Source organism: Ambystoma mexicanum, chromosome 12 (genome assembly GCF_040938575.1).
Source record: "Ambystoma mexicanum isolate Mex_15411 chromosome 12, UKY_AmexF1_1, whole genome shotgun sequence".
Lineage (NCBI taxonomy): Eukaryota > Metazoa > Chordata > Amphibia > Caudata > Ambystomatidae > Ambystoma > Ambystoma mexicanum.
This window is the reverse complement of record NC_090936.1, coordinates 1,186,284,757-1,186,312,670: the sequence shown is the minus strand read 5'-3', so window position 1 is coordinate 1,186,312,670 and position 27,914 is coordinate 1,186,284,757. Positions and strand designations below refer to the sequence as shown.

The following is a 27,914-nucleotide window of genomic DNA, read 5'->3' as shown; positions in this document are numbered from 1 at the left end:
CTGTTCAATGACTTGTTAAAAAGGGCTGAAATCATTTTCATATTCAGACTCAGGAAACAGTGGAAGACACTGATTTTGTAGATATTTTAAATGTGGAAGGACATCAGTCGGGCTATTCCTCTTTTGCAGTCTATAAAGAGAATTGCCCCATCTCTAACTACACCTTCACTTACTCGTGCTTACGACCCCAGGATAGAGAAGATTAAAAAAATATATATATATTTGTATTGGTTTCAATATACAGAATTCAGCATTAACTCAACCCCAACTCCTTGAATCCTCTCCCGCCCCCCGATACCGCTGATTTCCTGGGATGGGGAAGAGTTGGACTGCTTGCTTCCCATAAGTTTCTTTTTGTCCCATTGGTCTTTCACCGTGGCACGGATCTCCCTGGTCTGTGCCCTGCTGACACTGTGGGGTTTCTCTTAGAGGCTTGTCTCCACATTGCCAGTTAGTTTCTGTTACCTCTGCACCCGTTCTCCTTCTCCGGGCTTCCCTCTTCGTGTACCTGTTTCCCTCAGGGGTGTTGACCGTGTCATGGACCCAGTGTTTCACCTTCAGGGGGGTTATTAGGTATCCACAAAGATCCAGAGCTTCACTAAGCCCGCTGCCTTTGCATCTGGTACACCCCTGCTGCGCCTCTACGTGGAGTTCAGTCTTTTGACCAGGTTTCCCTGATATTTGCCGCTCGTGTCGGGGGTTTCCCCACTGACCTTGTTCTAGCTAGCAGCTTCCCACAGTGACCACATGAGCACAGTCCTTTGCTTCCTCTGCGCCCTTGTTTCCTGTCTGTAACGGGTCCTTTGTACCAGGTATCCCTCAGTAGTTTTACCTGCTGACTGTCTCTCTCGACGGCCATTTCTAAATGCTGTATTGGTTCCTGGGTTTTCAAACGGCCTTCCATTACTCTTGCCTCTCTCCATTCTCTCTATGCGGATTTTCCTCTGTATTCTGTTTTTAATGCCCCCTCCCTGCCAGGACATAGTAGTCCTTCTCTTTCAGGGTTTGCCCGATTGCTTAAGATAAAGAGTACTGAAATCCTGGGCTTGGTATCCAGCTCGCCTCTTCTGTAGACCTCTTCGTCGTCGGTTTACTTTATAAAATGTCTTGGGTCTTTGCAATAACTTCCTGGGTTTCAGTGTGGGAGCAGTCTTTTCTTATTTCGGGGACAAAGTCATAAACCTAGTTGGCACCACCACTAGGAAGAGGGCAGTTGTACCACTGTCCAGTGCTGAAGCACCACCCAATAAAGCATGCAAGAGGTTATACACCCTAGGAAAACAAGTGACAACCTCTGGGGCTTATTTAACTTGCATAGCAAACAGTAGCAATTTACTTGCTATAACAAAACTTGGGGGGATGAAATACACAAACAACTGGATTCTGTCCCTGAACAAGTTGGGTGCCACAGACTCAAAATCTCTACAGAAGGGAAACGGGTAGCCCAGAATATTTTAAAAAACTCTGGATTCAGCAGACACTTCTGGTAGCGTGATTGTGGAGGGCACCTTGCTCAAACGCCCTTCATGGTTTTGGGATTCAGTGTTCAAACCAGAGACTCGGACAACCTTAATAAACCTGCCTATTCACGATTCAGCCCTCTTCGGGAAGGCAGTAGACGTGTTGGAAACCACCAAGAAAGAGCACGAGACCGTAAAAACACTAAACATTAGGGCAAATTTCTAACTATCCCGTTATCCATTGGGACACCTTTAATACACAGATTTCTTTTCGGAGCCACAGTTTCTCAGGGGCCTCAGTCTGGCTTTGGAGCCTCCTCATCTTCTTGGTACAATCCACCTCTTTTCAAACCAATCAGCGAAGAGGATTTAGGAGAGGTAAAGGTTGGTTGGAGTTGCAGCCTCTACTGCCTCTGCCAACAAATAAATCTCCAGCCCCAGGTACCCTGTGCACTTCCCCAGTAGGGGGGCGCATAACCTAGTTCACCCACACATGAGAGGGGATAACATCAGATCACTGGGTGCGAACAGCCGTGGTAAAAGGTTATTCAGTAGAATTCCTAGAAACACCTCGCCACCATCCTACTCGATTAAGAAAAATCTAGCCGGAACATCAATTGATTTTTCAAGAAGTTTTAACAGTACTACAAAAGGGTACAACGGAGCTGGTTCGTCCTCTAGAAGGCATTTAAGATCTAACAATGCGCCCAGTCTTATACCTGCACCCTGCAAACACTTATGTCAAGCCACAAAAATTCTGGATGATAATGCTGCAGGAAGTAATTCCTCTACTAAAACAGGGGGATTACATGGCAACATTGGACATGAATGATGTATACTTTCATATTCCAATGTTGCCAGTGCACAGAAAATACCCAATATTCACAGTGATAGATGAGAGCTACCAATCGAAAGTGCTAACATTCGGCATAGCTTTGGGACCTCAAATGTTTACAAAAATCGCTGCATACCTGCGGAGGAAGTCCATCCTCAGTTGTCATCAAAATACTCAACAGTCAATCTGCTATTTCAATTAGGCTTAATCAACGAGAAAAGGTCAAGTCCTGTGCCCAGTGAAGTAAAACAATTTACTATTGTTACTATTTTTACTATTACTATTTTTACTATTACTATTTCGAATAAAAGACATAGCCTAGTCTTCCCGTCCAACGAGAGAGTACAAAACATGTTTCAAATCCCTTAATACATAGTTGGTCATCGGGTAACCCTGCGAAAGGCCATGCAACTTCTGGGCATGATGGCTTCTTGCATGTACCTTGCTTCACGCCTTGTTGCGCATATGTCCAATGCAAGACTGGCTAATGATACAATGGTCGTAATCAAGCTGCCGGTAGGATGAGCTAGTGGTGGTTTCGCATATTCGGCTTCTATCTCTGCAGTGGTGGACAAAGGAAAACATTTTAAAGGGCAAGCCATTCAACACGCCAGCAATCCATGCCTCGCCCACTACAGATGCATCAATAACCGGGTGGGGAGCTCTTTTTCTCCATCAGACTGCCAGGGGGTGTGGACACAAGAATTAACCATAAAGCATATCGACCTTGTGGAACTGCTAGCACTCTTGAAAGCTCTACAAGCGTTCAAACAGCTAATCGAGAAAGCGGTGAACAGGCGGCACCACAGCCATGTTCTACATAAACAAGCAGGGAGGAACTCTCTCCAGGGCTGTCCAAGTTAGCTCAGAACATTTGGCTGTGGGCACTAAAATAAAATATTTCTCCTAGCGCAACATGTTCCAGGGGACCACAATTCTCTAGGGATTGACATTGTACATAGGTTGACTATAAAAGGCCAGGTGTATGTTTGTACAATGCAGTCATGCGCAGTAGAGACTGCCTGCTTTGCTGTCACCACAAGAGGGAACTGTTGCCTGAGGAAATGTATAAGGCCAGAAGTATGTTTGTCCGATGAAGTTCTCTCCTCATGCACTTTGGTCCGTTTACACAGGCTTTCACACTAGTCACGTATAATTTAGTTATCCGCTATCCACTGGTAAGCAACATCGTATTTGTGGTTTATAGCAATTTGAAGCATATTTGCAAATCTAACTTGGCCGACTGACTTGCATCACTGGAGGGGCTGGATGAATGTAACCATGTAATTGATGAGACTTTAAATTCATTTATGCAGTTGATGCCCATCATTAGCCTTGTGATCAAACACCAAGAGGTGTGAAACGTGTAGCAGTTTATATCTGCCTCCCTGAGGCTTGGACACCTAATGCAATTTTGTTCTGATGGATATAGATGTAGGAAAATCCATTTGAGCCAAGTCTCATACACCACAGCGTCCCAAGGCATTGTGGGTATGCAAATTAGCCCAAATGCAAACCTTTTCTACATGACATTCTTTGTCTAAGAGGGCAGTCCTACTTTATACATAGTTTAAAACACCCAAGACAGACATTACTCCTACGTCCCGTCCCCTTTCCTCCATACTTGTGGGACATCTCTCCGTCCTGTGGGACGGGACCGGAGCACTTGGTAAAAAGCATCCACATTTTTTTCAAAAATGTGTCCCTCTCTTTCCTGCGCGGGGCCCGGCATGTGGCCGTAACCCCGCCCACTTTGGCTCCGCCCTGCGCATCACCTGTCCGTCCTTTTCTCCGCTCGTATCGGGGCTGGACGCACTTGCATCCTCAGAAGATTTTCTTCCCTTTTTTGCTCTCTGACTCTCGCTAGCGTTCGTTTACTAGTCTGTCTTTCAAATTAGACTTTCCAGATGGTTGATCGTGTCACCGTCACTTTGCGAGGGCGGATCCCCATCCTCTTTGTTTAGAGTGTTTGGATCCGGAACACCGTTGGGACTCCTGTTTTTACTGTGACTCCCTTTCGGTTTGGGCACTTCAACGTCGGTTGGAGCGGTGGGAGGAGGTGTTCTGACGAACTCCTCCTTCGCATTTTCAGGCGTTCATCGACGAGAAGAAGAAACGGTAAGTTCTTTACTTTTCAGAGCACCCCGGTTGGGGGATACCTTTCCGGGTTCCTCTCAGTCCGGGAGGGGCGTTGATCGCTCTCACCGGGGTTCGCCCTGAGGTGCCCGTTGGGACTAATAATTCTACTGGAGTTTTCTCCGAGGGTCTCCGTAAGGGGCCTGTGAACACCGGAGTATGCTCCGAGGCCCCTCCTGTGGGGGCTGTTTGTAGACCCAGTTCTACTGAATTGTGGGGTACCGGAGCTCGCTCTGAGGCCTCTGTCGGCTTACCTCAAAAACAAGACCGGGGTGCGCCCCGAGGCCTTTGCTGGGCTGGTTGTTTTCGAACTGATGTTTGAGGCCCGTGCAGAAAAGGCTGTTACCGGGCCAGGGTCCGAGGTCCCTCGTTCAGAGGCTAAAGCTACCAACAGTTCTGAGAGGCCGGATAAGGCTTTGTCGGTGAAAGCACACCGTTCCCGCTCTTGTGGTGATACCAGATCTGTTGAGGGGGCAAAGAAGCAAAGTTCTTCTTTTACCGGCAGTGCTGAGGTCCTTCCTTCGAAGGCTAATTTGGCAGTTGGTATGTCACAAAAACATTCCAGGACTCATAGTACCGGCTCGGCCGAGGTTCCTTATGTTAAGGCTAAGATTAAGACCCCTGATCCATCGACGGGGACCCCTGCCTCACTTCCTCACGTGCCGCAGTTCCTCTCAGATGAGGACAAAATGGCGCCCGTTCCCGCCACGACCACAGCGGCCATTTTAGGTGCTACCCCTACAACTACGCCATCAGCCTCTGGTGTAGGGCGCAGTCCCTTGGGTGAACCTAAGGTCCCTTGTGCACATCCTTACTAGCCGGTTTATGATTGGAACGCCCGTTCCCCGCGGGGGTGGCTCCTTTGATTTATGTGGATATGACGGTGGAGGGGCCGGTGTGGCATCCTTCCCCCTTACGTCCCTGGATTTGTCCACCTCATGAGAGGCCTCCTCAGGTTCCGAAGTAATCTCCTGAGGACGCTTTTTCTGTACTTTTCAAGCTCTTATGCGCACCGACCCCATGAGGGAACATTTCAAAGAGCTTTTCAAGGGATATGTCCACCTGCGCCTCCTGCTCCACCCATTCCTCCGGTGGTTCCGCCGGCGCCTCCCTTGCCTGTGGTGCCTCCTGTGCCTCCATTGTCCCCAGTGGACAAGGCAGTGCCTGACAAGGCGCAGCAGGATCCTGACCTGTCAGATGACCCTCAATGCGATCAGGACAAGGAGGACCTTCCCCCTCTCTATCAGAGCCTTTTATGACCGGGTACTGGACATGGTAAGTTTCTTAGATGTTCCGGTGCCCGAAGCACCCGCTCCGCAGGAGGGCGTGCTTTCTGGGGCGTTCACCCTGTCTCCCTTGGAGCGTACCGGCCTGTTCCTGCAGAACGACGTTCTGGCCGAGGTCCGAAGAGTCTGGGAAAAAGCCACACTCGGGACTTTTTGTCAATAAGATTGACGCAAGGTACAGGCTGCATTCTTCAGAAGAGGTGGCCCTGTCGTCTTGTCCGCCTCCCTCCTCCACAGTGGTGGCTGCGGCTACGTTGCAATCCAGACCTGGAGCATCCTCTTCCACGACGGCTACTCAGGTCTTGGGAAAGGAGGACAAGCTCCTGGACTCCCGAGGGAGGAAAATCTTTGCCAACTCAGCCTTGCAGCTGAGGCAGGCCAACGCTGAGTTGATGATGGCAGGAGCTAACATGTGGATGTGGAAAGGTCTGTCGGAGTTTGAGGAGCACATCCCGGTCGAGAAGTTGGAAGACTTCAAAGGAGGCCTTTCCGATGCCAGGGTCTTGGTCCAGGATCTCCTGGAGGATGCGGCTCGCCACGTAGACACCTCGGCTCTGGGCCTAATGCTTGGGGTTGATATCTCACGGCAGGTGTGGCTGCATGCCACTAAATTTTCTAAGGAAGTGGAAGACCAGGTGTTGGACCTTCCATTCAATGGTAAGGAGCTTTTTCATTCTACTACTGATGTAGAGCTCACCAAGACCAAGGATAGCACTCAGACGGCTAAATCATTATCTGTTCTGGTCAAAGCTCCTTTCAAATCCCAGAGACCGTTATCGCAAAGTCGACCCTGCTCTGGTTTTAGGGGCCTCCTCGACCGCAAATCTCGCAAGTGGATACTCCTGCGGGGAATAACCACCGTAGACCACAACGCACGTGCTTTTTCCTCCTGCTCCTCAGCCTCCTCATCAGGTTCAAGTGGCAGTGCCACCGATTAACCTGCCAAATGAGGATTTTCAGCGCTCGCACGAGACCCCGGTGGGAGGACGCATTGCGTCTCATTGGGAGGCATGGCAGACCATCACAGAAGACAGATGGGTCTCGTCAGTTGCTCGGGCGGGCTTCCGCTTACCTTTACCCCCTACCCCACCCATCAACCCTCTTTTTCAGCTGTCGGGCTCACCCTCCCTCAAGGCCAAAGTTCAGAAACTTCTGGACCTCAGAGCTGTGGAACCCGTTCCCCTTGGGGAGCGAGGGGAGGGCTTCTACTCCCGGCTGTTGACGGTGCCCAAACCCAACCAGGCTAGCCTGCGCATCATCCTAGACCTTTCCCAGTTCAATCTTTTCCTACCCCAAGAGAAATTCAAGATGATCACGCCCAGCCAGATATGCTCCTCCTTACAGATGGGCGATTGGCTCAGCGTTGTGGATCTTCAGGACGCGTACGTGCATATCCTGATTTGGAACCCACACAGGAGATATCTCCGCTTCTCTTTGGGAGAGGAGCACTTCCAGTTTCGAATGCTTCCTTTTGGCCTCAGCTCGGCTCCGCGTGTCTTCACGAAGATGTCAGTGATTACAGCCTATCTTCGTCTCCAGGGTATCCATGTGTATCTGTATTTGGACGACTGGCTCTTGCGCAGACCTTGTCCGTTAGCAGCAGCGGGCAATCTCCAGTCTCTCCTTCAGCTCCTCTTCCATCTTGGGCTGTCGGTGAACTGGCGGAAATCTTCCATGACGGTCTCGCAGGACCTGATTTTCCTGGGTTTTCGCTGGAACACGATCGACTGCAGAGTGTACCTGACCGGGGACAGAATGGCGGATCTGTTAGCCACGTGTCAGATGTTTGTGCAGTCGGAGAGCATGTTGGCCTGGTGGTTACAGAGGCTTCTGGGCCTCATCGCCTCGTGTGTACTGGCTCTTCATCTTGCTCGTCTCAAGATGAAACGGACCCAGATGGCTCTTCGGAGTTCATGGCGTCCGGCAGTGGATGCGGATTCCATGCGGATAATGATTCCGGATTCCATGAGTGGACCTGGATTGGTGGTCATCTCTCAGCAATCTGTCTAGGGGCGTGGGGTTTCCGGACCCGGTCCCCATGGTGACGATCACGACGGACTCCTCCCTTCTAGGGTGGGGTGCGACGTTAGATCTTCAGGTTTCGGACCTCTGGTCGCCTCAGGACAAGCTCCTGCACATAAATCATTTGGAGATTCTGGCGATCTTCCGAGCGCTCAGGGCGTTCAGACCGCTCATCGTCAACAAGGTGGTCCGCATAAGAACGGACAATGTGGTGTCAATGTATTACATAAACAAACAAGGGGGAACGAAGTCTCCACCCCTCCCCCCTCACCCCCTTCCTCGTGGACCTGTCCATCCAGATTTGGGAGTGGACCGTGCTTCATGGTGTCTGGCTGCTTGCAGTGCACATCACGGGCCAGCTGAATGTCACAGCGGATGCCCTCAGCCGGCGGACAGTGGTCAGCTACGAGTGGGAATTGAAGGTGGAGGTGCTCTCTTGGATTTTCTCGCGCTGGGCCACAGAAGCTTCCTCAGTATGCCTCCAGAGGGGGGCTGGGAGCCTCCTCTCTGGGGGATGCTCTCGAGATTACATGGCACAACATGAGAGCTTACGCCTTCCCGCCTCTGCCTCTAGTTCACCGTGCAATTTGGAAATTGAAGAACTCGGCGAACTGTTCCCTTCTACCCATAGCCCCATGGTGGCCGGCCAGGTTTTGGTTCTCAGAACTTCAACACCTGTCGTTGTATCCGCCGATCAGGTTACCAGTAACTCCCGATCTTCTTCACCAAGGGAAACAGATGTGGCACCCCTCCCCACAATCGCTCAGCTTGGTGGCATGGTGCCAGAGTTCAAGTCTTTAGAGCATCTGAGTTTGTCTGCGGATAACATGCGCATTATCTAGGCAGCCAGGAAACCCTCGACCAGATCTCAATACAAGAGTAAATGGCTCAGGTTCTGTCATTGGTGTTTGGAGAATAAATTGGATCCGAGGGTGGCCACGATTGACAGTGTTATCCTTTGTGTCCTCCCTAGCAGAGTCAGGGGTTCATGTCCTGTCATGCAGGACTAATCTCTCAGCGGTTTCCGCTTAACTTTCTACAGACCTTTGTTCTTCTCTAACTAACCCAGTGGTGAAGAGGCATTTTGCTGGTTTGACACGCCTCTACCCTCCGGTTCGTAATCCGCACCCGCCATGGGACCTAAATGTAGTCCTGACGGCGCTGTGCCATAAACCCTTTGAACCAATGGTTATGGTGGACCTCAAGTACTTGTCTTGGAAAGTGTCCTTTCTGGTCACCGTTATGTCAGCAAGGAGAGTGAGTGAGCTCCAGGCATTGTCGGTGGAGCATCCTTTCTTGGTCTTTCACAAGGACAAGGTAGTCCTTTGGACAAACCTGGCTTTTCTACCGAAGGTGTTGACCGAATTTCATCTGAATCAGTCGATCTCCCTTACGGTCTTTTTTCCGAACCCTGCCTCAGAGGCGGAAAGGGTTTTACACTGTCTTGATGTCCGAAGAGCTCCCAAGTTCTACCTGGACAGGACTTCCGAGCTTAGGAGTTCTTCTCAACCTTTGTGACCTTCGGTAACCCTCAGGGTTTGCCGGCGTATAAGGCGACTATTTCTCGGTGGATCGCCGCCTGCATTGCAGAGTCTTTCGCCGTTTAAGGGCTGAAACCTCCTAAGTGTATCCATGCGCACCTGGTGCGGGGCAAAGCAGCCGCGGTTGCTTTGCAGAAATATGTCCCCTGGGAGTCCATCGCTAGGGCAGCTACTTAGGCCTCCCCATCTGCTTTCTGTAAACATTACTGTCTCGACATGAGCTCAAGAGCTGACGCTCAGTTTGGTCAGGCTGTGCTGAAGCGCCTGTTTCAGTAAGGGGTATTTCCATCCACCCGTAGTTCCTGTAAGGAGTGCTTGGGAATCTCCACAAGTATGGAGGAAAGGGGACGGGACGTAGGAGTATTACCAGGTTACCTATCGTAGTGACCACATTACTCCTAGTCCATAGTCCCCTTTCCTCCATACGCCCGCCGTCCCCTCTAATAAGGTTCCTCTGTTATTGCTAATGGGTCTTTAACCTGGCGATAGAAAAAGACTGATGGGCTATACGCAGGGCGGAGCCAAGGTGGGCGGGGTTACGGCCGCGTGCCGGGCCCCGCGCAGGAAAGATAGGAGGGACACATTTTTGAAAAAAATGTGGATGCTTTTTACAAAGTGCTCCGGTCCTGTCCCACAGGACAGAGATGTCCCACAAGTATGGAGGAAAGGGGACTGTGGACTAGGAGTAAGGTGGTCACTACGGTGAGTAACCTGGTAATTTGCAAGGCTGTTAGGACAACTGCATACCTGGTTTCACCCTTATTAGGGATAATCAGTGCAGTATAGTTCTGACTGCCTTGTGGTTGGGGCATTTCGCCATGTGTTCACAACACCAAGTAAGTTATGGTGGGTTTAAAAAGGTTTGGAAAAAACCCTTTCACCTGAAATGTGAAATTAGGAAAATCCCTTTGAGCTAAGTCACACACTCCAGAGCGCCCCTAGTAGCCATTGCTGAAAGTTCATGTCCAGCTTTGAGCCACAACAGCAATGCATTGCGGGTATGCAAATTAGACCAAATGCAAACCTTTTCTCCAGTTAATGTACTTTCTGAAGTTATGCACCTCAAAATGTTACGGCGTTGCAGGAAGGTCGTCTCCAGCCCCCCCCCCTGCTCCACTGTTCAAGTCAGGGACCAGAATGCTCTCCTCTTCCTGGTTTGTCTGGCATGGTGGAGCTCGGGAGTCCGAGGCCTGCTGCCCTTCGGGAAACCCAAAACTAGACAGTAGGTAGGAATTTTGGAGAGTTAGGAGATATATGTATGATTTTGTGATTGTATGACGCATGGATGGGCTGAATGTATGGGTGCACGTTTGAGTGAATGGTGAGTAGTACATTCGTGAATGTGAGTTCGTGATTGCTCTGGGTCCGTCACTTAGAAGCATATTTTGGCAGATGGGTGAGGGGGAGGAATTCAGGCAGAGGGGGGCGCTTCTACTGCATTTATTTTTCCATCCCTGATAAAGCAAGGATAAGTGTTATTACGTGGCGGGACTGGTATTTTGGTGCTAGCCATTTATGACTGTGCCATTTCTGACTGCCATGACAAATCCTACTGGGCATATATAATAAAGCAAGGAGGATGTTATTGTGCGGCTAGATTATCATTTCAATTGCAGCCAATCTAGTTTTCTTTTAGTGGCATGGCATTTTTCCTACGCTATCTATCAAATGAAAAGCATAAGTGTTTTACGTTTCTAGACTGTTATTTTGGTGCAGCCAGTTTGGGATTGTGTTCTTATTGTGGCATGGTACTTCTAATATCAAAGCCCATGGGGATACTGCCATATATTGGTAGTGCCAGCCTGGACATGTTTGCTTATATTATAGTTACTGGGATTATGCGCAAAGCAAGCATGAGTATTTTCTTAAATCTGAATACTGGCATACACTGGTGTAACCATCCTGGCCATGCAGGAGTTTAAATAATGTGATGAGCAGGAGCTTCAAGCAGCTCCTGTGTAACCGGCATCACTCAGTTAGCAGGAGCTACCGCTAGTGAACAAAAAGCTAGTACATAGGGAGTTAAATGTCTCTTAGATGTGTCGTAATGCTTCTTTGTACAGATTCCCAACCACGCAATGTTGGGTAGCTATGTTTGAAAGGCATCAGTTGGCAGGGGGTGTCAAAAGGAACTCCTTATACCTGTTTTCAAGCTAACCAAGCTCTTTTCGGCTACAAGCAGGAGTTAAATTGCTCCAATCTTCTCCCAATTTCAAACCCTGACCTGTAAGGGCAGACATCTTGGAAATGTTCTATACTAGCATATATTTTGGGCTTAGACTTCATGAACGTGGGCCTCGGCCTCTTGTTGGTATAATGCAACAATTTAACCTATTATTCAAAATCTAGCTGGGTGGCGAGGGGGGCTTTGACGAGTCGCCTCCAAACCTACAAACCCTCCTCAATTCCCTTTGTGGTATGGGCTCCCTCGCTCTTGCATATTTAAGGGAAATGTTTGCAATTAAAAATGCCATCAGCTGCCACAGGGTGAGTGGCTGTTGAGTGAAAATTAATTGTGCATTTGTAAGGCACTTATACATCAAGAAATTGTGTTTCTTAGGGCCCACAGGGAAAACTGGGCGGGAACATGGGAACACAACGAATAAAACTGATGAATAGGAAAGAGGCAGTCCTACTAGGCCTTGTGAGCATACGGAGAGAGCAAGTGCAGAGATAGGGGAAAGGGGGTACGTTTTTGGAGTTCCACAGAGGGAAGTGCCAGGGAGATGGTTGCGAGCAAGTGCCTTGCAGAGATCACCTGGTAAAGAGTGATCACCTGACATAAAATAAGTGCAGGCCTGTGAGACAACACGGCCAGTGGATGCCCAAAGGCAAGTGGTGGGAGAGGGCGGAAGGCTGAAGGCGATTGGCAAAAGGCCAGGACCCAGAAGGACACATGGGCCCTAGCTGTAATCTCAGCCACTGTGGGAATTAGCACAGGGGGAGAGGGGGAAGGAGGAGGTGAAGAGGAACATCTTGAGGAGCTTCTGGAATTTGAGGAGATCCGCCTCAAGACGGAGAGGCTTTTCCAGAGGGAGCTAGGCGAGTAAAGAGATCGGCCACCAGATCTCGCTGCTTAGATAGAGAAGCGCTTGACACGCAGAGAGTTGGAGCCGGAGGAGCGTTCACATCTGGAGGGAGAGTATTTGGTGAGAGCAAGTTGTAGATAGCGTGGTCCCCATCCACAGACAGTCTTATGGATGATGCAGAGGAATTTGAATTTGATCCTTGCAGCAACCCGGAGCCAGTGAAGGGACTGGGGCTAGCCAAGGTGCATGGATGTTTTCTTGCATGTTTTACTGGGCAAAGTTAACTTGACGAATGTTATTACAATGAGTTTGTTTTGCGTGGTAGGACGTTTTCTTTCTGTATCATGGCATTTTCCACTTGCATAAATGTGTTCTCACATGGAGAGTGTGGAGGCACTTGTGTAGTCAGCATGTACATGTTTTTTCTTATTGTGGCATTGAATGTTTTACTGGTGTTAAGGGAAAAGTCATAAATGGTATTCTTACATTGTTGGTGAGGTGGTTGGGCAAGCGTTTGTGTATAGCAATAACATGTCTTACTGTTCCAGGAGATTTTTACTGGCATGAAGGGGAAAGCCAACTAGAGAATGTTCGTACATGAGGATACTAGCATCTACTGGCAGAGCCAGCATGAACATGTTTTCGTCACGGTGCAAAATAGTACTTGCTGCACACAGTTGGCTGGTACATTTGGGTGCCAGGATATAGGAGGCTGGCACAGCCCCCTTGTTTCTACACTAGGTGAAAGATTTAAAGTTTACATACATTTTTCACTTAGAACAGTTTATAGAGTGCCACTGCGGCACCATTATAATCGTGCATGTTCGGTGGTCAGTGACTTGCTTTGTTGCCAGGCTTAGGGAGGAGGCTCTCGGCATGGTTTACAGGGGGCAGCCGCATTTTGTAATGCCACTGTGAGAAACCTACAAAAACATGAACACTCAGTAATGTAATTGTCGATCTAGGAAGGCATATATTACCCAGTCAGGCCTCTACATTGTATTGCAACAAAATTACAACAGTTGATTGTCTGGTGTTGCCTTTGCCAGGCAAGTGAGATGATGGTGTCGGAATGGCTGAGTGTATTTACCGTCAAAAAAGTAGCGCTTTGTAATCTTGAACAATAAATTATTCTGAACGTATACGTTCATGAGTGGGGAGATCCATATAGTGCTGACTTCTGAGTCTTTCCTCTGGAAATTATTCTAAAGAAAGTGTTAAAGTCCTTGGCCTATACCATTTTCTTTCTAGAGTGTCCCATACCGTTAGTAGGTTCAACTGATATTTAGAACGCTAGTACAAGTGCTGTGAAATTTATACTCGTTTTTCTTTTTTTACTGGGGCGAAAGTTACTTAATTGCAGGTAAAAATGTATCTTGTTTATTGAATGCATTAATTTGTTTAAAAAAATTATCAGTTTGCTGATTAAAATGTGTTTGATTAGTAAACAACCCATCTGATTATCAATTTTATACTAATATTTTTAATGTCACTAGAAGTTATTTGTACCCAAGACATAAAATGAGCATCAATACAGCATTTTTGTGACCCATTGAAGTAAAACAATAGTGAGAAGAGTCAGGCCTTGCAAATTATTTAAAATTCTGCTAGATCTGCAGGTCGAGTAACTTAGTTAACCCATTCGACCTAAAAGAAATGCACTTGACAAACAGCATAAAATGTAAACGTGCTTTCTGTAAAATGGTGCATGTCACCACAAATCCTTTGGTTGGCACACTGCTGCCACCCAGTGGCCAACTATGCACAGTGAAACGTTTATCTGACACATACTGCCAAGTAAATGTTAAATAAGTTTCAAACATCTCCTGCAAATTGTACTAACCCTTTATAAAATCTACTTCACTATGTGAGTCTGCAGGTAGACTTTGCGAGCCCTGGATTAGTGTCTGTAAAATGTAAAAGGTTTGCCGCATTAAAGGACATGAAAAAATAAATATGATGAAAAGGCTCTGAAAACAGTTTGGCCAGCTCTCTCCCGCACGTTCCAATAAATAAAATCATAATCCTAGAGTAAAGAGAGCTCGGGAAGCTAACTACAGTGTATGGTATTGCAGTAGGTCTGTAGATGTTCAGACTGGATGGAACTATTGATTCGTACTTTGCGTAAACACTAGTTAGCTTTGTGTAGTCATTATGTAAGAGGAAAGAAAGTAAGAGACTAAGTGAATGGTGTAGCAAGCAGAGAACTGGGCAAACTAGTTTGACTATTGTAGTTTGTTACCATCTCACATTCAGAGTAGCTGGTATAAAGTAACAGTGTGATGAGATAAAATGTCATGGGTTGAGCACCAGTCGTACAGATGCATTCAACCAGCAGGTCACAGACCTAGGCTTGCCATCAAAAGCATTTGGCCGTGTGATCGGTGTGAAGCATCTTACCCAACAAAATGAAGTCTAGTTTACACAAATTTAGATACACTGATACATTAACCTGGACTTTACTGTAAAGTATTGATACTATGCAGTATTTTACAGTAGCAATAATGTAATTATGAAATGAAATTACATGACTGACTTAAAAAAAAAAACACATACTGGTCTTTCTCAGAGAGGATATAGTAAGCCTAATAAATGTATAATCCCGATTACCTCTGGTTTTCAATTATTTGGAAACAATTACAATCTTGCATAGCACTCTCGCCTAGGCCTTTGACACTAAAATTGGAGGAGAGGATTACTTCTCTCTGTCTCTGTCTCTCCTCCCCCTCGCCCCCTCACATGAGCTCCTTTCAACTTGAAGTGAACAGAGAAAAGAGGGTGGAGAGAGCACTGGGAGCAAGAGAGGAATGCAGGGTGAGCTGTGCATTCATTGATCAGGGTAACTTAAGTAGCTATTTTTTTTTCTGCACAAGTGTGAATTTAATTAGCATACCTACAGAACAGCATGGCAAATTTCTATGCGACACTGCTTATTTTATTCCTTGTTATTGTTAATCCTTTTTAATGGATAAACACGTGTTCAGTGATGTAAAAGGTGTAGGTCTTAAATGGACTGATCCCTTAGCCAACAATGAAACTTAACATTTACCATGTACTTGGTTTTTAAAAACTGAAACGACAAATTAATGAAAACCGGCCTGTAATTCCGTTAAGGCAAAGTAGACGCAAACCTACCATTACCTTGTTGACCTGTGGTTTATTTTTCTTTTTTTTTACTGACATTGTGGACCTGTTTTTACCAACATGAGTCTACAATGGAATTTTAAATACTTTAACAATACAGTGATACTCATGGTATCCAGTCACTTTGCTAGCAGGTTACCAGGACACTAAAATCATTTTTAAAGGATTGTGTCCTCCCACATATTCCTCATCTTTGGTATCTTCCATCCATCGTTGGCTGCTTCCTAAACATTTTTCTCAGCACAGGGTGCCATGCGTCGACGTGTGCCCCTCGACAGCCTGTATCCGCACTCTAGTGTCACTGACTGTGTATATAGCACGCACTGTGCCCATTACTTCAGTTTTTCTGCTGCACAGTTGTTAGGGAGAATTCTCTGTTTAGGCTGAATTTCCTAACCTAGTGAGTCCCCCAGCCGCTTTGCTGGATTTTTGGGGTTTATTTTTTTCTCCTGCCAAGAGTGAGACTCTTTTACCCTCAATCTTGGGCATGATTTGAGTGTTTCTTTGAATCTAGATGTGTTTAATGGGCTTATGGGGTCTGTCTTTTACTCCATAGGGCTTCATGTGTTTTTGTGATGTGTTACACAGCACCCTCAGTGCAGTAACACAGGGGTGTCATAGTGACCCCCCAGTATAGACTCCATACCCTGGGACTGACTACTGTCTCCCAGGGCATGTAAAGTCACCATTGACTTTACTAGTCTTAAATTCTGAACAGAACCAGTACAAACCATCATATTGTGGACGTACTGGCTGGGGCAATTCAATTGCCCCGGGGTCTGTTAGTCGAGGGGGCACGTCTCCGTCCCCCCTGATCGAGTTTTGGCTGGTGGCAGTGGATACTACTTTTTATATTCAACCGCAAATATTTTCCTATGGGATTTCCCATTGTTTTAGGCTACTATCTTTATTTATTTACGGTAGCCTCGAACATACCGCCGATTTATTTAATTAATATTAATTCTCTGGTTGGTATTTTTTAGCCAAAACTTGATTCTAAAATGGCGTTTGTGTTCTCTTCTGTGACTCCAACCCAAGTCGAGCCCTTTGTTCCACTTTTTGGCGGGCTTCTCCACAGAAGCCCTCCAAAGTGGTGCCACTCTGTCTGGGGTACCTGTCTGGGGTACTTAGGAGGGGTGGAGGGGAATTTAGGCACCCTGGACTGAGTTGCCTAGGCAACTCAAGTCACACTCCTTCCTGATTGGCCCAAGTGGTGAGCCGGCCGGCTCACCACTTAGCATGTTTGAGTGACAGCTAGGCTGAGTGAATGGGGGTTTTCTGCATAAAAGCAGGGGTTTGGGGACTGGAACTTCAGAAGTCGCCACAGGACCTAAGAATCCGACGAGGGAGAAGCTGAGCCGACCTGCCACGACACCACCACCGGTGGAGCCCTGCTGGACCACCTCACCACTTTTTCCAACGACCGAGGAGATCTCCCGCCGGAGAGTCTTCTTCCTTTGACTGGTGGGGATAACCAGTTTCACTGTCTTTTCGCCTTCCCGACGTACCTCGTGGCCGCCTTGCCTGTGCCAAGCACCCCGGCAACCGGGATACCACGTTTTACCACGACCGCGCAACAAAGGTACCACCTTTAACGGGAAAACTCTGCGGCTGGTTTCTTCCCTGGTAGTGCAACGACCCTCATCTTTCCTCCAAGTCGAGATCTTCTCTTCCCCTGGACGACGACGCAACTTGCACCCACTACCAGGAACAACTGCCACCGCTGGAGGATCCTTCCCACTTAAGGTACTGTGTCCCGCCTGGTTCCCCTTGCTACCGACTGTACGGGGTAGATTTAGCCCCCGGCTTTCGAACCTGGGTTAGCCTGCGACACCCTGGCTAAACTTTCCTAAGCCTCTCTAAACTCTTTTTGAACCCTCTGCAAGACTTTCTAAGCCTAGTGTAACTGTGTGATCTTGGGCGCATTTGTGCTCCGCTCTCTCTAAGAGTGGGCCCAGCCTTTGGACTTTGGCTCACCAGTGACTTTTTGCTCTTCTGCCTTGCTAACAGTGTTCATGAACCTTAGAGTGGTGTATCTTTCCATGTTCTGTCTTTTTCCCTCCCTTTCTCACAAACTTATTGGAGTGCCATCTAGTTAAGCGCTCACCTCTGTATGAAAATGAGTGGTCTTTTACAGTGACTTATCTGATAAGGAAAAAGGGGTGTATATATTAGAATAGTAACTGTTTAGAATATTTTACAATAAGAGTGCTGGAGTGTTTCAAACAGTGTGTTTTTAAATAAATAATTATATAATTTGATACCAAAGCTTTGGTCAGTGTTTGCTTGTATTATTGTATCTGAGAGCTTATTGTGTATACTTTGCATACTGCCTAACTCTTCTTGAGGGAAGTCTGACTGCTCAGCCACAGCTACCAGGTAAATCTGGGTGGTACAGACTGCTACCAAGTGGGTTTACTGCTAACACCTGTAGTCCTAAATCTTTTGCAGTGTTCCCTAAGGGAACTGCACAGGTTTCTGCCTAACAGTTTGCTTCGGATTGGTTCTTTGACTTTGTGTCAATGATGGTTTTACAAAATGTTGACTCCAAAAATGGGCTTTAAGAGAAGTGGCGAGTGTGTGTCGGTGATCTAATTACAGACCCACACCACAACACATTTGTCTCTGGTGCCTGGGAATCGAGGAGAAGACTGAAGAACCTGTCAGTCCATGATGGCAAAAGCGTGATGAGGAAGGGGAAACCTGCGGTGGGTAGGCCCCTGTCAAAGTCCCCATCGACAATTCCTTCGAAGAGAAGGTCTTCTGATGAGATGAGGTTGAGGGGTGAGTCATCAGCTCGGAAGCATGTTAAGACGCTCTTGCGGTCTAGAAGTAGATTGCACCGCTCTTCGACCTCCTGTAAGAAGACCAAGAAGAGGCATAAGTGGAGCTCTTTGTCCTCCGACTCATCGCCCGATCGCAAGGTCGTTTATCTGAGTAAGTTGGCTTCTAAGGCCGAGTGGGAGGATTTCTGCATCCGAATGTAATATTTGAGAAGGCAGCTTCTCCCGCCCCTTACAGCCTCGTAAAGGCTGAGAAGGTGTCTAAAAAGGTTTGTGAGTTTTAGCAAGCGACACACTTGGATAGAATTGTGAACACTAGCCTGCGCAGCATCCACTGTACAGAATTCTCGAATTTAGGTGTAGCCTCCATCTCAGTCTATCATATGCAGAAACCCACCTACTGTGGAACCGTTGCCTTCACCCACTGTGCATGACTCTCATTTCTAGGTATAGCCTCCATCTTTGTCTATTGTATGGTGAAACAGTGTATTGCGAGTCCTGGGACTCTGCCCCACCATCCAGGATTCTTAACCCTAGGCATTTAGCCAAACTGCAAAGGTCAGCTGCGAGACATAGCCACTAACCGAAAGCTCAAACACTCTGCATACCTAACTCAAACAAAAACCTACACAACCACCTCTCACACAGCAAGCCGCACGCACTTCACCACACCTCAACAACAAACACATAAGCCGCACCAACAGCACACAGGGCCTGACATTGATCCGATACTCGCACCAAAGCAGAGTGCACAGTGTATACCGAACTGAAGCTGCCAAAAGGACAACACCTCATTTGCCTACTCCCTCTTCACCTTACTATCCCACCCTGCCTTCTCATTTGCAGATCCGCCTGAGCGCCAGGGGAACAATTCCGTTGGTGACGGTGCGCTATACAAATACCTTTAACATGACATTGGTTACGTTTTCTCTGCCAGTAGCATGGCTTTAAAATACATTAATGCTACTTGTGTACTGGCCAGGTTTTCCTACAGTCTATGGGATGCCATAGCTATGGCAATCTGAATATATCCCAGAAGGGGAGGAAAGGGATGGTTTCTTAAACACCAATAAGAATGAAAAGGAGGCCATTTGCGAGTTGCTGCAGTCTGGGCTTGATTCAGTGGACTGTCAGCCGGGCGATGGGCAGCCAATACTTTTTCGCGGAGGTTTGGTTGGCTGCGTAAATCTGGATTTGCGCCTTACGTTTAGGCTAGATTGTTAAACATGCCCTACAATGGTTCCCACTTGTTTGGCAGCAAAGCTGATGAGAGTTTAGAAAAACTTCAATTATAAAAGGCAGCTTCCAAGTCGCTTGGTGCAGCAATTCGGCAGCCGTAACAAACCCACTCGGTTCCTCAATCATGGATGGGCTGGTCCTTTCCATATTATTGATCTTTCGGTTGGACAAGCGGTCGGGCCAACCAAAGGGGCCAGAAAAGATGTGCTTGTGGTGGATGAGTTCTAGGTGGAAAAACCACCCAAGCAGCTACAGCCTCCTTACCTTCAGCTGCCACCCCAGCTACCCCAAAACCTTTGAGGCCTTGGTCAACAGGACTGTAGTGGGGGGTGGGGGTGGGGGTGGGGAGCCAGGCTGACTAAGCATTTTGAAGAATGGTGAGGCATTACTGCCAATGCTTGTGCCTTGCAAACTGTAGCCCAAGGTTGCTGCCCTCCTTTCACTGGGGAGAGCCAGTCCCTCAGGGTTCCGGATCTGCTCAGTCTGCAGGAGATTGCCATACTGCTCGAGAAAGGTGCCATAGATTGTTCCCTGTGGCAGAGAGGAACCGGGGACGACTCGCCATACATTTTGATCCCCAAGAAAGACGAAGGATTGGGACCCATCCTGGACTTGAGATGCTTGAACAAGTTCAATATGGCCACTCTTTCCCAGATACTTGAAGCTTCCAGGATTCGATGGGATCATTGGACCTTCAGGATGCTTACCTCCATGTCCCTATCAATCACAAGCACAGGAAGTACCTGAGAACTACCAATGGTGAACCTCATTTTCAATTTTGAGTTCTGTCATTCATTCTCACCTCCGCCGAAAGGTTTTCACCAAGTTGATGGCGGTTGTGGCAGCAGATCTCAGGAGGGGTGGGATTCACACTTACCCATATCTGGTTGATTGGCAGATCAGGGCTCGTTGTCCCGAGCAGGTCCTGGAACATCTGAGCATCACATGCCATCTTCACAATTTGGGCTTCTCCCCCAATTTCCAGAAGTCCCACATTTTACCTTCTCAGAAGCTTCAATTCATTGGAGCTGTCCTGTATGCTTACTCAGGGAAAGCTGTGCTGCCCTAGGTGACAGCTCAACACATTCGGTAGGTGGTCAACAAGTTTCAAAATGGCCAAAGTCTACTGGCTTTCGACTTTCTAAGGTTGCTCGGTCTCATGGCAGCGTGCCTTTTTCTGGTGCCAGAGGCCCATGTGAGAATAAGGTCTCTTCAATGGGCCCTCAGATCCCAGTGGTCACTGTTCTCTGACTGAATAACAAATCTACTTCAGGTCCCGATCAAGGTCACGCAGGATCTCCTGTGGTTTCCCTGCAAGGAGAATGTGTTGAAGGGGGAACCCTTTTGGCAACCATGTCTGGAAATTATAGTAGTTATGGATGACTCCCTCAGTTTGGGGAGCCCACACCAGCAAACTGACAATCGGCTGCAGTTGTTCTCCATCAGAGTGCAAACTACACATCAACCTTTTAGAGCTGAGGGCAATTGGAATAGTGCTGATGGAATTTCTACCCGGGGAAAGAATATCCTGATAACGGCCAACACGGTGGCCATGCATTAACTCAACAAAAGAGGGTGTGTGGGATTGCTACCACTGTGCAGAGAGGCCATGCCAGAAGGAATTTCTTGCAGCCGTTCACCTGGCCGGAGAGAACACAGTGGCGGACGCTCTGAGCAGGCAGTATAGTCTCTCACGAGTGAGATATAGCTCATAGTCATTGAAGAGATCTTTACCCTTTGTGGAAACCCCATAAGTGGATTTGTTTGTATCCAGTGTCAACAGGAAGTGTGACCTGTTCTACTCTGGGGAATTTCCTCCCTAGAGATGCTCTGGGAGATTAGTTTGTAGTGGACTGGGCCTTGCCACTCCTGTATGCTTTATCCCCGGTCCCAGTCATTCCTCACGTCAACAGGAGGTTGAGTAAGTTCGCAAAAACCATGATCCCGATTGCTCCAGATTGGGCCAGGAGAACATGGTACATGTATGGCCATGTCCATCGCCCTGATAACCCCCCCCCCCCCCCCGATCCCTGCCGAATTTGTCTTCCCCAAAGAGTGGATCTGCTCTCACAAGAGGGAGGTTCCTTTCTCAACCCAGAGATCAGGACTCAGAACCTCCACTCATGGTTTCTGAGAGGTTGAGTTACAAAGATTGTAACCTCCAGAAGACGTAATGGAGGTGTTGCTTTTGGGCAGAAGACCAGCAACAAAGTCTCTGTACAGCTGCCATGATTGGAACATGTTTTGCAGCAGATGCCAAGCTAAGAATGTGGACTTTCACCTTCGACACACCTGCAGTGCTGTCATTTTAACTTGATTTGGCCCATCAGGGCCTTTAGGTTGCGCCTGTAAAAGGCTATCTGGCAGCACTATGTATTTTGAAGCGTTTGACAGAGCAGGGATCGTTCTTTGAGATCCCTATTGTGATCAAATTTCTGAATGGACTAACGAAAGTTTTCCCTCGTGCCGATCATTGTACCAGTCTTGGATCTGAACACGGTGATGAAATTCCTCATGGGCATTCCATTTGAACCCCTTCATGTCCTTGAAGGATGCTCACCCTCTAAACCGTTGTCTGAAAAGCTGTTACTTATGCTCGTAGAGGCAGTGAATTAGAAACTCTAGCTTGTAAGCCTCCATTTACCACCATTTACAAGGAGACGGTTGTGTTGCGATTCCACCCTTCCTTCTGAAGGTAGTTTCAGAATTTCACCTGGCATAAGATTGTTCTTCCTACCTTTTACCCACCACCACATCTCTCCAAGCCTTCAGCTTTTACTTCTCTACAATGGCAAAGCTTAGTCAAGACTACCAGTTTTTTTGTGGGTCATGCCGGTCACAAGCTAGGTTTAGCGATAACCAAGCAGACCTTGTCCACTGGATTATCCATCCCATATCGGAATACTACAACCTAGTGGGTTAAGACATCCCGGTTGGATTACGGGCCCACTCCACTAGCAATGTGGCTACTTCATCGGCTTTACAGATAGGGGTGCCAATGCAAGTACATCTGCAGTGCTGCAACCTGGTCTTCTCTTCATACTTTTGCGAAACATTGCCTGGACTCTGCATCATGTCGGGAGGTGAGGTTTGGAAAAGCTGTGTTACACAGCACAGCGTTAATGAAAGATACATTCTCTGTTCCTAGCTCCAGTAACATACTGCTTTGGGAGTCTTATCAAAGATGAGGAATATATGGGAGGACACAATCCATTCCAAGAACAAATCACTTACCGCTGGTAATGTTCTTTTGACTGGATGCCCTTCCCCCCCACGTATTCATCATTGCACCTCCATACATTTGTGTATTACACCGTCCTCTCCGTCAGGGTCATTCATTGGCCATGCAATCGTTTGTGCTTTTGTTAGAAAATAAACAAACTGAAGCAACCGGTGCAGTTCGTGCTATCTATACAGTCGTTAACGTCCTGCTCGAGAGCGGACAGAGACCGTCGAGGGGCATGAGTCAGTGATGCATGGCATCCTCTGCTGAGATAGATTCCGAAGTAGCTGATGCTCTATGGAAGATATCAAAGATGAGGGATACGTGGAAGGAACATCCAGTCTCAAGAACATTACCAGGGGTAAGTAATTTGTTCTTCTGTGACATCCTTATTTTAACATGTCCTTCCCCTTTTGACGCCAGCCGGAGCAGCAGAGTGCTAACATGATCTAACCACTACTGCACTGCCTCCAAGAGCATTGTCCCAGAATGTTTCACACAGCATCCAAAAGGGAAACTACTCCATAGCTGACCAATTTAGACTAGTCTTGGGCTATACAGAAACAGGTCGTTCTTCCCCTTTCCAAGTGTCTGAGCCTCAAGCTGGACCCAATTAGCGATCTGCAAGATCAATGGGGCAAGAAAGTTCTCATCCCACTTGTGTACACTAAATCTTTCCAGGCGGCAGGCATGCCGTGGCAGCTTTTTATCACAAAATGGCACAACTACCACAGTTTATAGCTTTTTCAATACAATTGTATGCTTTGCGGTTCATTCCCTTAAGAGCTTGTTTTCATCCAAATAGGTTTTAATGGGGGACATTTTGGCCCAGCGGTTAAGGACATAATTTAAATTTAATTCTGCTCAAAATGTGCTAATCAGATTGCTTTGCTTCGTTCCTAATACATGAGCTTTGTGAATGCTTGGAAGGGAGCAGTGCACTGCAAGTTAACGTAGCCATAACCCATTTGAAAGCATTCCGTTCTAGAAAACCTGACCTTTTAGTGACTGATGTATTCATGGGGGTTTGTCAAATATTCAGTGTTCATATTTATATTCATTTACCTGTACTCTGAGGTATTCTGAATATTTAAACTTCATATCATACCAAATAAAGCTCAACATTTACCCGCTTAAATTACATGCTTTTTAAGAAAACATTTTTTGAAGTAGTTGTGACACATCAGAACAAAACTTTTAGGATTGGTTTCTTATTTTAATTCCTTTTCTCAAATTGTGTTTAAATGAGTTTTCTTTGCCACCTTTGCTTATAGGTATCTGGAAAAGTATGAGAAAGTTCACCATTTTGGCGAAGAAGATGAAGAGGTAACACCTGGCAATCCAAAACAGCAAGTTCCCATGGGTGCAATTCCAACTTCATATAATTACCAGCAGCACGTCTTATCAGGTAATGGTTACATTTTCGTTCTACTAAAGTGTCTTGGAAAGCTCATAAAAACTCTATAATTAGCTTCCTAAATCGCAGGCCAAATGGACAAACAGAATTGATGTTCTGGAGTTAAAAGCATCGCCTGAGTGTCAGGCATCACCTGGGAGCCCAGGAGCTAGCACATTGCATCTCATGTGGAAGTAAGATTTGCTGCAAGTAACTAACTTTTTGCCCATTACATATTTTAGCTATCACCTTGTATTGCGGGTGGGGGCTGGGAAGTATAAAGGCCTGGTAGCGGCCTGCCAACCTGAGCCTTGCGGTTGAAACTTTTTTGTAGGGTTTTTTGTGATCGGGAGATTGGTTATACATGTATTGCATGAACCCAGTTCGCTTCAAAACACAAGCCTCTGAGTGCCTCTGTGTGATTGGAGGGCTAGCTTTGTCCATCCTAAGGGTTTATGGGGTTATCTAGGAGAGATCCTGACATCAGTTCTGCAGGATTTAGTAGGTTTACTCAGCTGCTGAATTTTTGGGACTAATTTTGACAAAATGGATGGGCGGATATATCTTTTTACTCAAATGAGCTGACTTAAGTGCTCAATGGCAACAAATTGTAACGAATTGCCAACTTGTAACAAATTGCCAAATTGTAACGAATTGACAAATTCAGAAAGGGACACTTCCAATAAGGTTCAACTGTTACTCCTCAACAAATCTTAGTGACAACACCATGGCATCTGTCCCTGTCTCAGTGACTGCCATTAATCTGCCTCTAACAAAGCACTCGTGTAGTGACTCTACTTATGGACTAACATTTCTTCCCATTCCTACAATTACTGCTATGATCCATGCAGGCAGTTTTTTCCCAGAAATCACTGATGATCTAAAAATCATACTCGCCTCTCAAAAGAAAACTCGCTTCTCCTACAACTGACTGCACTGAATTACCTACAAACAAAGCACTGCCGTCACCTGTAGCTTTACTTACTCCTTCTAATTCTAGACCTCTCATACTCAATTTATCTCATCATTCTAGTTTATCTCAATCTCTAATAATGTTTGCAAACCACAGCAGCCAACTCTTCGCCTCTATCAATAACTTTCTCTCACCATTCATCTGTGAGAACCCATTACAAATTAAATAAATCCACTCCACTCCACTCTTTCTCTGATTCATTAATTTACTCTACTCTAGTATCAATGAATCTGGCACTTCTAAGACACAATTAAGAGACCATTGATCATAGGTTCAATACACAAACCAAATTACTGAATAATTTTGTTAAAGAACCACAAAATGCAAATATCAACCTCACTGAACAACATATGGCATGTCTTAAACTGTTTGAAGACCTATGGCTGGGACGTCAGAATCTGCAACTTGCCCATTAAGCAAGTCTCTATTCCAACCTTGTGGCAGAGAGAAAATAAGATCGGCCTTAGAATCCATTCTTGTTCGAATGTTGCCTCAAGTATTGATGGTCAAATTTCAGCAAAGGACCCTGCTATTGGGGAGCCGACCACCGTAGAGATCAGTGACCGCCAACAGGATGATTTCGACCTCCCTAAAGCACCTAACATCAAGGCTGCTCGCACAATGCCCAAAAATTCAACTCAGAGGTTCAAGATGTAGTAGAGGTTAGAGATGACTTTCAGATATTCTGCAATCCCAGCAGAATTTCAAGCACAAAAAATCCTTCCTTGCCCCAGGCAAAGAAAATTAAAAACATCAAATCTACTTCTTTATCCAATCGGGCAGCATCCAAACAATTTATAAAAAACGTTACCAAACAAACGAACTATAGATGCGAGTGCAGCTATCACTAAGAAATATACAGACCTGGTTAGGCGCCATGATGCATCAAAAGAAGCTAAAATTCTTAGTTCTGTGATAGAAGCCACACAGGAACCATTAGACGAAATATTACTTGAAATTGAAGCTCAAACTAACCTGCCTAACCTGCCCCCAAATAACCGGAAGGAAAATAAGTTGCAACCTCTGAATACGATAACTCAGAATAGTAGAGAAGCATCCATAACTCTTAGACTAACCTAGATGGAGAACTCAGTTCATCAATATATTCATAGCTTTGGGCTTTCTCCCAAAATCCCGGGACCACAAGTCTGAGATAACGATCAATCTTGCGATTAACATCAGTTACCAATCACTTGACCTAAATCAGATCCATCATTGAGATCCTTGACCAAGCCCACTGTATTATATAGTGGACCAAACAATGCCATCCATTTCCATACTTTGATAATACAATGTAGATCAAATCTCAAAGACAAATACGATCTCAACAGAACCTCTGTACTTAATCTTTTTCGAGGTGCCGAATTTGGAAGATCTGTCATCTTTTGACATAGATGAAGTGGAGTTGCTTTATGACTGACTTAACTTGTGCGAAATTATGGATTCGATCAGGTGCAATACTTAATCTTATATGGCAATCTAGACGAGCAATATTTGACATAGGCTTCACTTTAAGTTACGAGTCATATGAAAAATACAACATCTCTGAGAATGTCTAAAGATCATACTAACTAACCAATTAAAGAATTTTACAGAAGCTCAGATAACATTGCAACCTTCCAACTTCACTCACAAGCAATCTGTACCAAACTCATTTAACAGACAATACAATCCTGCATGAAATATGGCCCCTTTATAACCATCAGAACAAGAATTAGTACAGACGTTTAAATTGGTATCTTGGAATACGCGTGGACATAACCATCTAATTAATAACGAAACTAAGGATCTTCATAAGTTCGACATCGTAGCATGATTGGAAAGCTGATTAGTGGTCACGCCTGTGTGGAACATCTAAAGCATTGCAATGATGCACGCTCTAACTCAAGAGCGAATGAGGCCAATGGCGGGTCTCCACATAGCCACAAAAGACTCTGCTGGCTTAATTCTAAAACAATGGGCTGAAACTAACCCCTATATCCAGTTAGTAAAAATGCCCATCTCCTCAAATTTGATCGATTTAGTCCATGTCTATTGGAACCACCTTGCAATTTCCGAATAATCTTCAAGTCCTACATGAGAGGAATGTTGATGGGTCTATCGAGCAAAAAGAGAAAGAAATTGAGATTAAGAAGCTGAATGAGGAAATTGATATTCTTGAAAAAGAAAATACGCAAAAATTCTCTGTGCTCTTGGTTCCATGCAAAAGAAAAAGGAAAAACTAGAAGACCTGCTTACCTCAAGGGCTGAAAGACTCCTGTTCAGAACGAGTTGCAAGTACTATGAAAAGGTTTGAGAAATGCTTCTTGCTCATTGTTTAAGGTTTATGGATAATCAAAGGACAATTAACGCTAAAGAAAAGTGAGATCGGATAATGACTTTTGAACCTGCTGAAATTAATGAATTCAAGGAATATTACACCAACCTATACTCTTCAGAGGTCTATACGACTCAAGAGGAAGTGAGACATTTTGTCAATAGTTGTCATTTGCAAAGTATAAACTCGAAATACAAAGACTCCCTCGGGAAAGACCTGAGTGTGGAGGAACTCCGAACTGCTGCTGGCGCATTAAACTCAGGGAAATGTCTGGGCCCGGATGGGTTTCCAGCTGAACTGTATAACCTCTTCCCGGAAGACGTTTTTAATCTTATGCTGGCCATGTTACACTCAACTCTGACGGTTGTCTCCCAGTGTCTACAAGGCATGCATCCATCTCTGTTTTTTTGAAAGAATGGAAGTCTCCAGTCACAAGTAGTTATCAGCCAATTAGCTTGTTAAACATTGACAATAAAATCTTAGCGAAACCCTTAGCCTTCAGAATAGAGGCGCCTCTGCCGGATATTGTA

The 27,914-nt window shown here is 46.3% G+C and overlaps 1 protein-coding gene across 1 annotated transcript in view; it reads left to right on the top strand.

Annotated features, from left to right (window-relative positions):
• ARID2 (AT-rich interaction domain 2) overlaps window positions 1-27,914 on the top strand; it is a 1,843,885-nt gene that overhangs the window by 260,255 nt on the left and 1,555,716 nt on the right. Inside the window, exon 4 of the mRNA XM_069629837.1 lies at window positions 23,973-24,106. Within this exon, the coding sequence (XP_069485938.1) occupies window positions 23,973-24,106 (134 nt within the window). The remainder of the gene's footprint in view (window positions 1-23,972; window positions 24,107-27,914) is intronic.